Source organism: Alligator sinensis, unplaced genomic scaffold (genome assembly GCF_000455745.1).
Source record: "Alligator sinensis unplaced genomic scaffold, ASM45574v1 scaffold717_1, whole genome shotgun sequence".
Classification (NCBI taxonomy): Eukaryota; Metazoa; Chordata; order Crocodylia; family Alligatoridae; genus Alligator; species Alligator sinensis.
Window position 1 is genome coordinate 946,623 of NW_005841961.1, and position 18,094 is coordinate 964,716.

Genomic DNA, 18,094 nt, shown 5'->3' on the forward strand with positions numbered 1-18,094 from the left:
GCCACTCTCCAGAGAGTGACAGATGGCCATCTGTCACTCTTAGGGGAGGGGTGGGACTTCTGGGGCCCCTCCGCCAATCAAAGACATGGGGGGAGCTGCCACACTCCACCATAAAAATCTTCCTCGTCTCCCCCATACCCCGTGCCTCAGCACACCAGGGCTTCCTGCCATTTTCTGTTTGCAACTCCCTTCCTCCCCCCATTTGATGGCCTTTTTCCTAGTCCCTGCACTTTTTTGCAGGGGACCTACTAATTTTACAGTTTCTGCAAAAATTGCAAAATCACAATTTCAGTAGATCCCTACTCATAAATGGTCACTGTTGTACTAGCAGTGCTAGAAATGTGAAAATCCATGTCTTGGATAGAGAAAGACCACTCAAATGCCCCTTGCTTCAAGCCTGTCACCCAATTTAGTCTCAAAGTTTTCTACATTCCACATAATTTGGCATTGCCTCATTTTTATTGTTGAAAACGTTAACATCAGAAATAAAGAATCGTGGAGCTAAATTATAGAAAGAGTCATTTACCCTAACTGAATGACTCCCTCAGCGAGTTTTATGTTTCTTACATGAATAACTGTTTGTCCCTGACTTCGAAGATTTTCTCACACACCACACTCCATGTTTGGACCTGGGCAGGTTGAGTGGCATGTATGGGGGAGGTCTTTTCCCCTGACAGCTTGTGAATTGTCTGTCTGAGGGAGACGGAGACAGCTGTTTGTTTTGGAAGTGATAAAACAGAGATGCTTCACTAACAAGAGTCAGGCATGAGGAGCTGAATATCCAAATAACATTATATATACTTCTACAGATACAAAGCAAGGAATTTCTTATATTCTGCAAACAAAATTCATAGATTCACTTTGCTGTCCTGTGTAGCAGCAAATGCCACATGGGACTGTATCAAAAGCATTGCTGAAGTCCAGGTATTTTATGTTCACCACATGTCTCTTGTACATCCAAGTCAGTCTGTCAGAAAAAGAAATCAAGCTTGTATGGCATGATTTGTTCTCAGAGAATCTTTTAATGGCTGTGTGTGATTACCCCTTCCTCTTCTAGGTGCATGGTAATAGGGATAAAATGTTAATCTGAAGTCAGTTTCTATAAATTAGTCTCTGTTTCTAGTTTCCCCAGCTGCAAACAGATGTTGCATTTATCCTGGGACAAAATGCAAGCATACAAATGTCCAGGTCCATTGTCCCAAGGTAAATCCAAAAATAGTTTCCTGAATAAGAGGTAATAATAGTTTATCCCAGGATATTGCAACATATGTCTGCACAGTTACATCAGGATAACATCACTGAATCAATGGCAGAAAGGTGGCACTTTATTCAGCCACTTGCTAAACCCCGGTTAGAAGGATGTTGTACCAATCCCAGAATATTTTTGTTTTTGCAAAAACACAGGCATATTTATCCAGAGACAAGTGTAACATCTGTTGAGAATTAACATTGATAGCAAAAGGCCCCATTTGAACACAAGACTGAAATTAGCCCCTACATGCATTTTAATAAAAACATGAACATATTTAAAAAAATTTTAAGTCCTTGAAATGAACCTTAACTCTTTTCCCTCTTCTTCTCCCAGAGAAATATTTTAAAGGATAATTTATATGCATTTTTAAATAGTAAGAATCCTCTCCTGTCCTCTCCTCCCCCCACTCCCTCCCCCCCCAATTTAAAAAGAAGGGGAAAAGCTGTTGATATGTTCATGTAAAAAAGTGCTTAACCAGAGATCAAAAGGAAACCAGCAAAGTTCAGTACCATCCTCATGAGCAGTGTTGCCAAGTCCACTTATTATAAGAGGAACTGGGCTTGTTTTTTAAAAAGTTACTTTAAGTTTTTGAGTCTCAGGTTGATAAGCATCCCCACTCCCCTCTCTGAAATGGGTTGAGCTTGTTTGGGGCTTGTTTTTAAAAGCAGTGCCGCTTTTTTTCTCTTGGGAATTGGCAACACATCACTCAAGAAGATAGGTGGATGTGTAACAGCAGAATTTCAGCTGATTGAATCTGTTAAGGAATGCATGTTAATTTTCCTATTACATAGGACCTGGAACATTTTGGTAGTATTTATACAGTGACCTGTTATAGAAATGCATTGTTTCAAGCATGTTGCATGTAGGCAATGTGGATTCCCAATGACATGCTGAGCGATTTTTCTCCAAATGTGGTGTCATCTGCCTACTGATGAGTACTTCCTCTTCCTCAGACCAATTCATTGCCTATTGTTTATGCTGGGGCCCCCAGCCCGGGGGCTGTATATTAGTGTCCCTAGAAGGATAATATGCTATTGTCAGGAAAAATGTTTATCACTGGTGGGGATTTTTCCTACTGAAATGATGACAGTGGCAGAGAGGGTAACTGTGTGTTGGGAATATGACCTTGGTTATTGTGCACACTTCATGGAAGCACCCACTTGAAATGTTTTTGCTGGTTCAAAAGTTTGAATCCTCACCCTTTCCAACTTTAGAAAAAATACTTAGTGAAAATGTCCCTGTTTTTTCCATTGAAATACAGGAGGGAAAATGAGGCCAACTGTTTTCTTAACAATTATTTCTTACTTAGGAATAGATCAATGTTTATCTGACATTCCATTGGCTAATTCAAAAGTTGGTAAGTGAAAAGTAAGAAGCTACTTCTCTCTGACTTTTGGATTTTTTTAGTTGAGGAAAATTCCCTAAAAGAAAGAGGAGTGATGGAAATAATAGGACAAATTGGTCAAGGTTGGAAGTCTGGGGATTTTTTTCCATACCTACCCATTAGTGAACAATGACAGATTTCTAACCTTTTCTCACAGTTTATAATTCTGTATTTTGAGTTTTATTGCTCTCTTCTTATACTGTCATGAAGAATTGATTAAAATAATAGCTCTGTCTCAAACAGCTGGTATGGTTTTATTTCCCTCTATCTGAAAAACCCCTGTATCTATGAGAAACTTTAGATCAGGTTTTTGCTACTTGCAGATTTGAGCATTGGCAAAGTACTATGTTCATGTCTAAATAAACTGGCACACTTCCACTACAACAAGGAAAGCTGCAAGCAAAGGAGACATTTAAAACTGGCATAGAACTGTTTACTGGTTTTCAAAAGGCAGATTAAAGTTACAGTAAGGGGATTAACAATAACAGGGTGGCAGCTGGGAGAAATCAAGGTTCATATGCAGCAGCACCTGGATTCAGTTATTACTCTTTCCTCATGCAGACCTCAGCAGGAGGTGCACAGGCTTAATCACAGTGTTGGGCTTTAATAAGAAGGTTGTGTGACACAAAAGAGTTAATACATTTGGCACAGCAACTAATTAGAAAACATGAAAAATGTACATGGTATGTGAGGAAGAATTCTCTCTCTCTCTCACTCTGTATGTCTCAAAAGAAAAGGAAAAGAAAAGACTGCCAGGTGTTTGTTTTGTTTTGTTTTTTCCTCTTAAAAATATACTTCACTAGCATTTTAAAACCTGTGCATCTGAGGTTCAGCTTCTAAATCTATATTTAGGCTCGTAAATAACCTGAGATAATTTGCTATTTTAGCTCTGTGTTTTCTAGTAAAAAGAAGAATTCATTTGCATTATCTGGGCTAACAACAGACATTCAAAAAGCCAGAGCCTGAATTGATTCAGTCATTGCAGGTTAGTCTAACAACCTGTGTAGATTAAATTGATTTGCAAGTGAATAGACATTCCCTTTTGATTCCAGGAATGCAGGCACATACCTGCAGTGGCTCAGGCCAGAAGCTGAGGGGCACAAGAGCAGCCCTCCCTTCCTTCCGGCAGCAGTTGCAAGACTGGAGGAAAGCTGATGGGCAGGGGGTCGAGGGGAAGTTGGCTTGGCCCAGCAGGGCAGTTCTGCTCCCTTCACAGGATGGGGCATGGTGGCAGCTATGGTGGCTTGGGGCCCACCAGTCCCTCCAAGCTGCCCGGACAGCCCATTACCTGGCCAGACCCTGCCCATGCTGCCAGGCCGGGATGTCACAGAGCCCAGCTGCGGTCCCTCAGTGGGAGAGGGAAGAGAGGGGGTGATAAGTCCCCTCTCTGCTCCCTTTGCCTCAGGGGGCCATGCCAGTCAGTGTCTAGCCACACCCCACCGCTACTCCGGCTAAAGAGCAGAGGGGCAGAGCCAGCTCTGCTGTCTGGAGCAGACAACACAGCCCAGCCCAGCTCAGGGCTGAAAAGCATGCTGGGATGCTAGGGGGCTCTGGTTTAACTTAAACCAGGAAGGGGTCTGGGACAGAAGTTGCATAAACCAGTTTGACCCAAATCAGTTAAGTCTGATACTACATTCAAGCAGGTTTATCTTAAACCTGTTTCAGCCCTTTTGAAAGTGATTTATGTGCACTGAATGTCTGTTCTGTTACAGGTTCAAACCCATATCTGATCACTTAAACAGGTTTATTTGTAACTTCTGTCCCTAGCCCTGGTGTTTGAAGGCATCTTATGGCATTGTACAAACAATAAAACAATTAAAATGGAACAATTATTCTTTTAGAAGGTTCCAGCGGGTTTTGTCTGGTTCCAGGTTTAGAACACTCGTTATGTGTTATTCACCCTCTCAGAGCTCGCTACTTGAAAATGTATTCTTGATGATTCCATTAAATTTTCCTTTGTACACTTTCATTTCCTTGGTATTTGTCTTTTTGGGTTATCATACCCCAGCAGTTCTTAATAAATTATCTACATCATGAAAACTTTTAAGTCAGATATTCTTTTTGTCAACCTGTCTGCTCTCATCCCTCTATCATACCTTCCCTTCAGCAGCCATCCTGCTTACTATGAAGAAGTTACATGAAATAAATACTATTCACTAAAAGTTTGACTTACTGAATGACAACCATATTTGTGGAATTACAGTCTTAAAACAGATTTTTACATTGAGCATTTGACCAACTTTAAAAAATAGCACTTAAAAACAGTTATAGGAGTACCTGATCTCCCCAAATACTGCTCCTGCTTTCAGAGTAACAAGGATTTTTGTGCCATCAGGGCCTCCAAGAACATGAACTTCTCCCTGTTTGATGATGTACATTTCTCTGCCAATCTCTCCCTGAATGCACAAATACATTAGAAACCTCCTGTGTTTCAGCAAAGTAACAAACACTTTCTTGAGTAGTCTGACAAATATAACTTAACCGAACCCCATGTGTCAAAAATTAATGTAAAAAATGTGTGTAAAAATGTTGGCATGTAAATTCACCACTTTAATGCAAAAAGAAAGATCATTTTGTGATATCCCAACTCTCATTGAATAACACCTTATTCCAGATGCAGTCCTACTAGTGTTAATACCTACTGAAGTATTATGAGGTATTATTCAGCATCAGTAAGGAAATCCGTCCCATCTATGGGAAGTGGCCATATAATTAACATTGTACTAGTTAGCTTTCATTGGCATGAATTAATTCTGATGGGATCTGAAGTGACTCAATAATAAGTTTAACAGAAAATGGTTTATGAAGAATTTTGTGCTTAGCTGTAATTCAGACTTTTTATTTCTAATCATCATTTATAGAACTTAAAAGGAATATCAAGAATAATCAACTAACCAAAGCTCCTACTCTTTCTTGTATATTTACTAGCCAATTGAAGATTTTGCTAGTACCCAAATGAAGTAAATTGTAACTGGATATAAAGGATTGATATAATCAGCATACATAATGAAATGCAGCTGTATCACAATAATTTAATGGGTAAAAGGACAGTGTGATAGGATAACTGGGTATATATTACAAACATTAACAGTCCTCACAACATCCCTGTGAAATAGGAATGGAGATGTTATTCCTATTTTACAGATGTGAAAACTGAGGCAGAGAAGTGAATTAACTTTAATAGAGCAATACTACAGTTTGATGGCTTTTCGATAAGCTTGTGAGGATTTGATTTTTGGGGTAAATGTTGCTAAATGGCATTTTCACCTCACATTTAGAGACCAAAGAAGAAACATTTCCATCCTTAATAATTAAAATAGAGGGGAAGAACAAAAAGGAGTTGCAAACTGGAGTATAGGGGGCCAGTCTCTTTAAAGCTGAAATCAGGAGGCAGCCTAATGACTCATCAGTTAAACAATTAGCTGCTTGTTCACAGGTTCCAGGAAGCAGACTGGAGGGAGATAACAGGCTACTTAAATCCCTACCTGAAGTCCAGCATGAAGGGAAGGGAAGGGAAGGGTGTTGGTGTTGGTGTTGGTGTTGGTGTTGGTGTTGGTGTTGGTGTTGGTGTTGGTGTTGGTGTTGGTGTTGGTGTTGGAGTTGGAGTTGGACTAGAAGCAGTGGCTGGGAGTTCCTGATACCTGAGTGGAACAACTCAGCTGCAGAGAACTGGAGAAAAACTTTAAAAAGAGGTTACCAGCCTACTGGTGAGACTGGTACATGGACAGAAAGACTGTAATTAGAAAGGATACAAGTTTTGGAGTTTTCTTGGCCTTTTCATTGTTTATTTGCCATCTTGGGGGCAGAAGATCTTTATTTTGTTAATTTAAACTGATAAAAATGGAAATAAATGCTTAAAATAAACATTGATATCAGTCAAAATTATTAAAAAATAAAAATGAAATTCTGCCAAGTCTACTTTTAGAGCTTTTTAGGGCTTCTAAATCCAAACTCTATGCTCATTCCTTTAGATCACATTGCCAGGCTTAATGCTTTATGCAAGCTAATTGGGCAGCGCCTGGTATGCCAGTCTTTCCAGATCCAGATCTCTCTAAATCCATTGGTGACTTTTCTTTAAAATTCTGTATGAGAATCCAGTTACAGCTTTGTTTGAATTAATAGAAATTGGGTTAGCTCCTCAAAGTCCTGCTTTTTAGCTGTAAACCATACCTGAATGTTGTATTTGTGTAAAACACCGTATTTATATCTAATATTTAAGGATCATATAAATCTAATTACAAGATCAAGGTCTTAATCTGTTTTTATCACTTGTGTATTATGGCCTTGTTACACCTTGCAGTTTGAGCTGCTCAAATGTTGATCGGTGTTAGTGCTAGTTTGAGTTTGGAGCAGTCGCACCTTATGGCTAAAAACCTCTGATTGTCCCTGACCAGCACAGCTGTGACTTGCCACTAGAGGGCTGGTGAGCGGGGGCCTGACTAGGAGCCACAGCTGTGACTTGCCACTACAGAGCTACTGAGTCAGGGAGGCTTCTATCCCTGCTCTAGGTTGGGGTGTGTAAGAGATGGGTTGGGGAGAGGGAGGGAATGAAGCTGGGAGGTAAAGAGTTAATGGGATGGGGGGTGGGTAATGAAATGGGAAGTGGAAAGGAAATGGAGGTGGGGAAATGAAGGAAGTCAGCCACTGAAGGATAAAATAAAAAGTAAAAATAAAAATGTAAAAGAAATAAAGAGAAAGTAAATTTTAAAAAGGCCTCATGTTTTAATGAAGTGGAGTGGGGGGGGTGGGGGTCTGAACATGCTTCCTGGGATTGCTGGGCGGTAGGAGCAGTGAAGGAAGGTGCTACTGGGGGAGCTGCTGCCCTGCCCCAGGAAGCCTCAGCTGAGATACCTGATCTGAACCCCTAGGTGTATTACTGGGTGTAACCACTTATTATTGTATTAAGGTAGTAGTAATACCTTATATAATGAGCTTGTTTGGCAATAAGAACATGTGTGGTGAGCAATTAATCCCAGGGTAAGAAGCCTTAATGAAGTGTAAACAAATCAGTGTGGGCTGTTTCAGCATGAACTAACCAGTATGCCTATGCTGGTCTATGTAGTGCCTTTAATATTGAAAACCTAGCCTTGGGTAAATGGCTAGTGTCATTTTCATGCTTAAAACAGCTGCCCACCATACTGGGGCTGTATCTGGGAATTTTGGAAAGCACCAGGGATCCCACTGTCCTCTATAAACATTGGACAAAAAGTTGGTCCCTGTCCCAAAGAGCTCGTTGCATAGGTTTGATTGCATCCCTCATACCCCATCTACCTTCCTCCTTTTGTTATCTGAGGCCCCACCATGCAGTAAGCTCCATGAAGCCCAGGCTAATGTTAAACTTCACAAGTCTCATGGTAGGCACGTTGAGTAGTCACTGAAGTCAATAGAACAATTCCCAGTGCATAAATGTAATTACATCATTAGCCTTTGCAGGACTGTAAAGTCTTTTGGGACAGGACCATGTCCCTGTATGTTTTTAAGCCACTTAGTGCATTGGGACCCAATTTGAACTGTGGCCTCAGAGTGCATCTACAATACAAATATTTAAACTGATGGAGCATATACAATGTTTAAATTTGGGAATGTATTAGCATCACAGATTGTGCTCAGTAGCCAAATTTCGTGTGTGCATGTAAAAGTTTGTAACTTGTATCTTCTATAACTCTTCTATTTTAAAATATTCTACCTTAATGATGTGTCACCAGATAAATTGTATGTATATAAAGCAGTTTCCCTGGCTACCAAAATTTTATTTGATAACATAAGTAATAAAATCCATATTGTCTTGTTCCAGCTTGAAACTTGAGAGCTTATTATTATTATTATCACTCAAAATATCATAATTATTTTATACTATATAATTCACCCAGGATTAATTTTGTTTAAAGCATGCTCTTGACCTATATCTGAACTCTTCTTATATGTTTATTGCTCTTGTGTATGAAAGATAAATAGACAAGCTCACCTTTTTGCAGACAAAGTCACCAGGTAAATACACAATGGATTTCAATCTTAGCAGAACGTCGTAAATCATTTGAGTATCACACCCCTGTTAAAAATAATTACAATTGTGCTGTACTTGGTACAGTGCTTGATATGATTACTGGTTCTTACACAGGGCAGCAAGAGACAGCTGTACAGGAGTGTGCTGAGCCAAGGTTGCAGGAGCCAAATGTGAAGCTTAAACATCATAAAGATCAATTTCTTGGGGCTGAGAAACTTGTGAAGGAGCTACCTATTAAACTAGTTATAGAAACGGCCATCACTGTATTGTCTAAAGACCCCAACCCTATCTTTTCTGGGTTTTCACCTCATGAAAGAATAGTCTAAATGTGAGAAGTCATTGCATCTGACACTCAGATTAGTCTTTGAATGCATCTAGTGTTGTAATTAAGCCTGAGGGAATACTGCTGTAGTCTATTTTGTACTCTTTGCACTGCTCAGTCATAAAGAGCCACAAAACCATACTGGAAAATTCTCTTGCTGAACCTTGCATCCTGTCCCCACCTGAGATAAAGGGCACTGTTTTAAACTAATCCTCTACTGGTGTAATTAAGGACCTAGAGCAGTGGTGCAAAAGTCTGGCAGCAGCTAATAAGAGGATCAAAGTAGGCATTGGCCACAGTTTTATCAGCTGAAAATGAGTGTTGGACACCTGCCCCATTTCCTGAGCCAAGAGGATTTAGGGGCAGAAGAAAATCCCACCCCCAGAGTGTCACAAAGTCAGAACTTCTGAAATAGAACCTGTGACATGGGAGACTTTTTTTTTGTGGCTTGATGTCATTTTGGCAAGCCTGCTACAGAGGGATGGTATTAATGCATGTAGGCCCTCATGCCTACAGTACCTTACTACATGCTGGTCATGAGTTAATGTATCCCTGAAATGCTCCCAAGAGTTAGGAACAAATTACTGGTATGCCCATTTCACTAAGAGAAATCTCAGACTCAGGAGGGATAAGTGACTTGTCCAATGTTTCATTAAAAAATTGGTTCCTAGTCTGCTATGGTGGATTATGGTAGGCCTGATCTATACTCTCTTGCTTAAGTTCAGCTGGCAAAATGTGTTAGTCCACACTGTAAATTCATGGCACAGAAGACCCTTCCTTCCACTGGCATAGCTAGATCTACTCTGACTGTACCATAAGGCTTCCGCTACCATGCCTTTTCAGGATACACAACACACTGTTCCAGCACAGCCAGTGAAGTGGAGCTGCCAGGCAGGTGTGCATGCTGTGTGGTGGTTTTCCTCTGGTAGTTGCTGTGGTAGCAGAAGCTCCCCCCACCTCCCAAAGCTGTATACAAGGACTATGTGTTGACTATTACTTAATAATAATACTCTAACTGGCAGTAAAGAGGATGGGTCACATCTCTTCTTGGTGTAAATCTGCAAGTTCCACGTCTTCAATAGGTACATGGATGGTTGAGCAACATATTTATACTAGTGAGAGATCTTGTCTTATTTTAACTGCTCATTATTACCCTCGGCAAAGGATTTAGTATTAAAGCTATTGTGTGTCATTACTTTTTCTTTCTAAACTAAGATATAATGATTCTGCATTTTTGCCATGGCAAAACATGACATTTCTTACTAATTGTCTGACAAAGATCCAGTCTTCAGCTATCATCCCTAATTTTCTTGCAGTTTACTAAGTCATTAGGAAGTCCATTCACATAAAGCTGCCAGTGTCCAGAATATCAGGTTCCTGTTGACATTCAGAAAAGATAACAAAATTGGCTGGCAAAAATGGGCGAAAGATGATGTAGATCTTACCAAAGTTAACTTTTTTTAGTAGTTTCTAGAGGGGAGGGGAGGAGGGAGGGTCTGGCTTAAACACACTCTTCTGCACCCCAAAGGTCAGTTTCCCCAGAAATGACACGCAAACTACACCCCGCTTTGTCACCTCTAAACCTGGTCTCTGATGTCAGCCTAACCATACTGATATAACTACATAGTATTTCATTTAACTCATTATTTTTTTTTTTTTTGGCTTCCTCTTTGGATGCAGACACAAGCACTTGGCCCAGTGCACTTGAGTTTCCATAGACTTTGCAGATTTTGGCCATATTTTGCCTTTTTATGTTTAAATAATAACATGTCTCTTGTAACAAATGTAAAATTAGATTTGGTATCTCACGAGTACAGCATTTCGCGTCATTCTCCTTTAAAAGTACTTGCTTTGAATAAGTCAACTTTATTGACAATGGCAAAGTTCACATCAATAGCAATGGCTAGCTGCATTTTGGCTGGCATCTGCTCCACTAATTCTGATTCATCTGCAAGAGAAAAGAAAGTCCCAAATCCCTAATTACAAAGGGTAAGTACAAATAAAAATGGAGAAGGAGGTAGGTACAATCTACAGCTAGGTAGATTGTATCCCTTATATCAGGGCTGTCCAGTTGGTGGTTCACAGTCCACATGCAGCCTGCAGAGGATTAAATTGTGGTCTCCAGGTTCTCACCTTCCCACCACTCCCCGAGTTGGTCCCACTGCAATAGCAACTGGAGCCTCCAGTCTTCCCCCGCATCTTCTGACTGCCACTTCCTGCCTCCACTTCAGGCAGTGGGGCAGTGTGCCATAGCATGGGGAGCTGAGGAGGATCCAGGCCATGTGCAAGAGTGGGGGAAATACTGTGCCCCCCACAAGGCTGTAGTGGGGGTATGCCAAATGCAGGAGTGGGGGGCATAACAGCATGGAACAGTGTGGGGAGGAGCATCTAATCAGTGTACAGGGCACAGTCCAGTGGCCCATGGCTCGCCTGGTGTAGCCCCCACTAGCACAGTCCCTGGGGGCTTCAAATTGGACAGACCTTTATTATATATATAACATAGTGAGAGAATATAATAGATTAACTCTCTAATACATATTTTGTAAGAGGGAATGTAGTTTTCCACTAAAAATTTTGCTTTAAATTATACATTATTTCCAGAACACTAGCCAGATGTATTAAACATACATAAGTCAAGCATCACATTGGATTGGGTTTTGAAGTGAATTATATATCCTGTCTTCCCCTTTCCTCCCCTCCCCTACACCATTCAGAAGAAAACAAATAAAACTACATGTAACTTAGATCTATATAGCAAATTTCAATTGTGAGTCATCACTGTGTGATTGGAGGTGAGAGGTTTAAGAGTCATCTTACCCAGCATTCCTTGAGAGTCCCATGTATATTCATACCAGTTTCGCACACGATTCTGAACCATTCTTGGAATGGTATAGGTGTTCATGTAGGAGACTGTGTTGTCCATACAGGAACGATAGTAATTGTGCCCTGCTGTGGCTGCACCAATTACATCCCGCATCTGCAAATATCAGTTGTTACTACACAGCACATTTCAGTGGAAATAATCTCAGTTGCAATCCCTTGCTGTTACCATGAAAAATAAGTAAAATGTTTGTTTACAAATGATTGATTAATTAGAAATCCAGCTATATTAAATAGTTCATTTTATCTGGTTTTTTAAGAAGAGAGTAAGTGTTTGCTAGTTGTTTCCCATATCATAACTGCCTTGGAATCCTGCTGCTAATTTTTTATATATGTACAATAATAGTTACTATTTTCAACACACTTTTCTCCCTCATGTTGCCAAGTTAGCATGAAAAATAGTTACCTTATTTGTTATTTCTAAGTAAGATATTTTGGATGGAAGCAAATATTTTAAAATAAAGATACTCCTTTAAAATTTACTAATAAAGCCCTTCTTTGAACAACAGCAAATCAGAAGTGGAGGTGAAATGCATTAAGTTCTAGTAGCACTGTCAGCTGATACTTCTAAAGTTAAGAGTCTTTTAATGTTTCTTCTGGTAATTGTGTTTGAATTGCTCATAAAGATCCAGTTTGAACTGGAAGCTGATCTTAAAAGTCTGAGCACAGGAATGCAAAGTTCAATAAAAAGCCATTATATATATATATATATATATATATATATATGTATGTAATATTAGCACATTCTCTTGTTCTACAACTACAGCTACATCATTAGTAGAATATCCTGAAATGTTAATGACCAATGGGTGTTGTGATTGTGTGCCAGATTCTGTTCTCATTCACTGCAAATTGAAAGTAACTCTATGGAGCTCAATAGACATTGCTGTGGATTTATAAAAAGAAAAGAAAACAGCTTGCTTAGTAATTTTAAACCCTTTTTACAACATAGGCATTATCTATTGACTGTTGCTAACATATTCACGAATCTCTATTGAGGCTTTGATCCTATGATTGACACTGCACTGGTGTGGAAGCCCATTTTGCATGAAGTCTGCTGTTCACTTGGGATTTAATAAGGGACTTAGATTAGATCAGAAAAAATATTAGGCTTGCAGATAGCCAATGTAACCTCTGAGTTTACAATCTAGATTGTCTTCAAAGATGCTTTATCATCCTGCCGAATAATGTCCAGTGTGTTATATGTAAATAAAAACATTAATGCAGATAATGTCTATAATTACATGCAAAACCAGATGTTAAAATTACAGTTTAACCATGCGGGTGAACTAATAAATAATGCTCTCCCAGGCTAGGTGGCTCACAAAGGCATTTCATATGAAATGGTTTAAACAATTCATGTGTTCTCATCTTGCAATCTGATCCATAGAAGCTGACCTCTATACTGAGTTTAATCAGCCTGAATCCAACTGTGGGACTGGAACCAGGACCTGGAAGATTGGGATTTTACTGTGAATTATTAAGGGAGGCACATGGCATAACTGGTGTACATAAATATAACGTTAGGAAAAAACAAGCATAAAAAATAAGACTGAAAAGAAGGCAGCAATTCTGAATGGATTTTTCAGTCTCTCTGTAATCCAGAGTTTTGTAGATCTAGTATTCCAGATTATGTATATGAATGAGACTTAAAGTAATAAAATTGGAAGGGAACTCAAGGCCACTGAGTCTAACCCTCTGCACATCATCATTCCATAGGAATGATTTATACTAATGAAAATCTAGCAATTAATTTCTTGGTTTACCTGACCAATTAAGCTGGAGAACACAAAGACACCCAAGAAATAATTCAGCAGTTGAAAGATTATCTCAAACAGGTTTTGTGGTTCTGGAAGGCCACCAATGGTAATTAAACTGCGAATTGCCCAGTAGTAACACTTCAGGTACCTGTGGATACAAACAGCATACATTTTTTTTTTTACTGATTTCAATGGAACAACCTACATGCTCAAGAAAGCATGCACTTCGATGTCTTAATCTGAAACCTGTCAGTCAATCTGTATTCCATCCATTTCCTCCTTTCTTATACTTAGTTTATAAAATCTTTAGGCCAAGAAATTTTTCCCCCTGTATTGTTTTAGCATGCTAGCATCTTAATTTATGACTGGAGTTCTTAGTCGCTACATTACTACTAAAAAGGAGATCAGATTAGATTATAATTTAGTTAAACTAAAATCAGATTGATACTAGAATTTAGCTGTGGCACCAGTGCTACCTCCCTTTCTTTGCCAAAGATGCCATGGTGTCTTTAAGGAAGAACATTAACTCAGTTCCAAATTTAATTTGAAACATGGTATGGTGTCCCACTACCACCCACTTGCATAAATTAGGTTTTTTGAAATAAGTTTGTAATGTTAATGAAAAACTGTATTGCTTTTTCCTTTTATGATTTAACCTTTTAGTAAGAAATTGAAGCTTTAAAAATAATTTAAAACAACTTAATTTATATTTATAACACAATCTTCTGGCTCTAAACAAACTATGTTTAACTGTCCTAAGCTTATTAGGAAATGAAGTCCATTTTCCCCAACTGTACAATAAAGCCTTCAGTTTTACATATGACCTCAGCTCAGCTTCATGAACAAGCAAGGCTTTTTACATTTAATAAAATGTATTCTATTTAGAAAAAAAATTAATTAGCAATACATAATTTTTCAGATCTCTCTCCTGAAAACAGGAGCTTTGGTACATGTCTTAATGTCTGCACTGAATCCTGAAAGAAGGTGATCTTTTTGCAGATTTGGGAACTAAATTTTAACTTACTAATACCAAATATATCCAGTCCTCGGAGAGGTAGTGTGATTGATAAACTATAGAGTACAACTTGAGCTTTGTGAAGGGGCAGTTTTGTATAAGTATAGTGAAACCTGCATTAAAGGTAATCTCTGATAAGGAATTGTCCATTTGAAACTACTTTAAAGTGTTCCCAAAGCTTTTAATATAGTTTTAATTGACCTTTCAGTTAAACACCAGCATCTACTAAGCAATTGATTTTTGCTAGTCAGTTGGTCACTTTAGACTGGTTTTACTATAATGAAATTTAGTATTGATCATTTTTACCACAATTATCTACTTGTAGCTAGAATCATCTTTCTTATTTATTTCTTTTTTTCCTTTAAAAAAACTAAAACATTGCCTATATAGTCTCTTTTCTCTTGCTGTGGCGTGAGCAGTTAATTAAATTAAACCTCTTTATTATTTGCAGTTTCATAATGTCACCATTTAGCCCCCTTTCAGCAAAGTTAGAGCAATTGGTGGCTCTTCTATCACAGTTCTGTGGGGTATGCCCCTTGTAAAAAACATTATGTTCATGTTTTACAAGTATCACAGTCGTACAGGTAACATAATGTCCCTAAACTGTTTGCAAACGGAGCTCCACATGAAGTGTATTAGTTAATGCTTAATAAGATGTCCCAAAACAGTAAAGTAATGAGCGGTGGGTGACCTGAGTACCAGCCCCGAGTGTCAGGGGCCCTAATAGGTAGTGCACCCAGGACTAATTGCCCAGTTAGCTAGCCCTGCCAGAGACTCTAACTGGCAGTCCCACCAGGGCTGCCACTAGCCACTGTTCAGGCCTCCTGATCAGTTCCTGTGGATAGCAACCTCCCCATTTATGTCCACCTGTGGCAGGAGAGTCCACTTCCCCATTTAAGTCCACCTATGGCCATATAAGTGTTGTACTTAAAGGTCTGCTGTGGTAAGCTTCCCTGCAGCCTATGCTCTTGGTTTTCTGACCCTGTCCAGCTCTGCTTTGACTGTGGCTGTTTAAAGATTCTCCAAGACTTCGGGAACTTGGTATCTGACTCCAGATCCCTGATTTGGCCTGTGGCTTAGATTCTGCCCCTCAGTTTCCCCCCTTAGATTTGGAAACTTAGTCTCTGAATCTAGAACCCTGACTTGGCTTGTGACTTAGGCTCTACTCCTAGAATTCTCCCTCAGTTCAGGTACCTTGTATTCTGACTCTGGTTCCTGGTATTCCCTGGTGTCCTAACTATTAGGATGGACCACCTACAACCCAGACCTTACACTGGGTGCTCACTTAGAGGGGCTACGAGGACTGCTGTTGCAGCCAGCCCAGTTGCCACAGCCATCCCTGCCCTTGTCACCCAGGTCTCAGAACCTGGCTGTTATGCCTCTGTTTCAAACTCACTGAACATATTGGGAATGTCATACATATTCTAAAGTGTAGCTTTAAGAATGTAAGTGTAAGAAAGAAAGTATTGCTACTCCTGGACTAGCAACGTTGAGAAATTAACAAAGAAAACATAACATAGTAGACCAGTGGCATTCAGCATGATAGATAATGTAATGCTAGTTCTTGGCTATGCCAGGGGACCTTTGTACAGAGCAGAGAATTCAGTGATAATGGTAGAGGGAGCCACAGGAACATCAGGGGTTGGTCTCCATGTTGTGTGCATGCACACTTAAGAGAGAGTGTCCATCCACCAGTGCCGGTATGCTTAAAGCAGCATGCATATTTTAGTGATTTTTCTTTTTTTACTTCAAAGGAGACTTTTCACAAGGGTGAGTCATCTGGGCTAGGGACAGATATTCAAAAAGCCTGAGCCTGAATTAATTCAATCTTTTCAGGTTAGTTTATCCTGCCTAGATTTAATCGGTTTGCAACCTTACAGACATTCCTTCTGGACTGAAGAAATGCAGGCACACGCCTGCAGTGGCTCAAGCTAGAAGCCTGGGGGGGAGGGAGGCGGTGCTACAGCAGCCCTCCCTTCCCTTTTATGATGCTGAGCTGAGAGGGGGCATGGCCAGGACCCGGCAGGATGCTCTGATTAGGGAGGGGTGTAAACTCCCACCCTGCCTGCACCATCCCAGGCTTTTGCCTGTTCTCTGCTCAAGGGATGGGAGTGTTGCAAGCCCCCAGCCCCTGGCTAGCACTCTGAGGCAAAGTGGGGGTTGTGCAGTGCATACATCTGTTGAAGATACTGAGCTTTTCAATCTTCATACTATCTGCAAACCTGACAAGTGAGGGAGTGGTGCAGGGAGCTGATAACACAGCTTTTATCAGCCCATTAACAAAACAAAACCCTCTCTCATTAGTTCAAGCTCTTCTTAAACAGCTTTTTCCAAAGAAGGAATGGAGGGACATTACCAGCTGACCTGTAGATTAGCTCCAAAAAGCCCTAAATGCACACTGTTCTGTCTGCCTGTACCTGTGAAACTGGAGACACTCACACACAGACACCTCTCAGCATTAGCTAGCATACCACGTGCCTAGGGTCTGTGGGGCTGGGGTCTGTGCTGTGGGAGATAGGATGGAGGGAGGGGAGGATCCCTGCTTAAGCATCGAGCAGTGAGGGTGGGGGGGCAGGGGGAAGCCAGGTAGACCATGCTGTACCTGCAGTCTCTGCCAGAGCTCCAGCTAGGGAGCAGAGGGGTGGGGCTAGCCCTGTTCTCTGGAGCAGAGAGCCCAGCCCAGCCCAGCCCAGCACAGCACAGCACAGCCCAGGGCTGCAAAGCATCTGGGATGCTGGGGGGACTCTGGTTTAACTTAAACCAAGAAGGGGTCTGGGACAGACATTGCACAAACTGGCTTGACCCAAATCAGTTAAGTCTGATTCTACATTCAACCAGGTTTACCTTAAACCAGTTTCAGCCATTTTGAAATGTGCACTGAACTTACATTCAGTGCAACTTTATGTGCACTGAACTTACGTTCTGTTACAGGTTTAAACCAGTTTCTGATCACTCAGACTGGTTTATGTGTAATGTCTGTCCCTAGCTGTGGTGCTTACTATCTTTCAGATACAGGTTTTATATGTTTCCCTTTCCCTTAGTTTATTGTTTTTTCTTTAATCTGAAATCAGAGTGCACTGAACTTACATTCAGTGCAACTTTATGTGCACTGAACTTACGTTCTGTTACAGGTTTAAACCAGTTTCTGATCACTCAGACTGGTTTATGTGTAATGTCTGTCCCTAGCTGTGGTGCTTACTATCTTTCAGATACAGGTTTTATATGTTTCCCTTTCCCTTAGTTTATTGTTTTTTCTTTAATCTGAAATCAGAGTTGCATGACTAAAATATAGACAGTTCTTTGTGTAAAAAATGAAGAAATGTAATTGTGAAAAGAAAACAAAAAGAGCCAGAAGAGAGAGTTTCCAAATTCAATGGTATTAGTAGCTCTGCTTTCTACCAGCTAGTATGTCTGGAAATCATCATTGTTGGCCGTACAGCAACTGGATAACTCTAAAATTACTGTTAAAACAAAAAA

The 18,094-nt window shown here is 40.1% G+C and overlaps 1 protein-coding gene across 1 annotated transcript in view; it reads right to left on the reverse strand.

The window, feature by feature from the left end:
• The window catches only part of CNGB3 (cyclic nucleotide gated channel beta 3), a 61,515-nt gene that overhangs the window by 5,372 nt on the left and 38,049 nt on the right, over nucleotides 1-18,094 (reverse strand). Inside the window, exons 9-13 of the mRNA XM_014518510.1 lie at nucleotides 13,609-13,750; nucleotides 11,780-11,939; nucleotides 10,813-10,910; nucleotides 8,602-8,685; nucleotides 4,914-5,032 (exon numbers count right to left, since the gene is read on the reverse strand). Coding sequence (XP_014373996.1) covers nucleotides 4,914-5,032; nucleotides 8,602-8,685; nucleotides 10,813-10,910; nucleotides 11,780-11,939; nucleotides 13,609-13,750 — 603 coding nt within the window. The remainder of the gene's footprint in view (nucleotides 1-4,913; nucleotides 5,033-8,601; nucleotides 8,686-10,812; nucleotides 10,911-11,779; nucleotides 11,940-13,608; nucleotides 13,751-18,094) is intronic.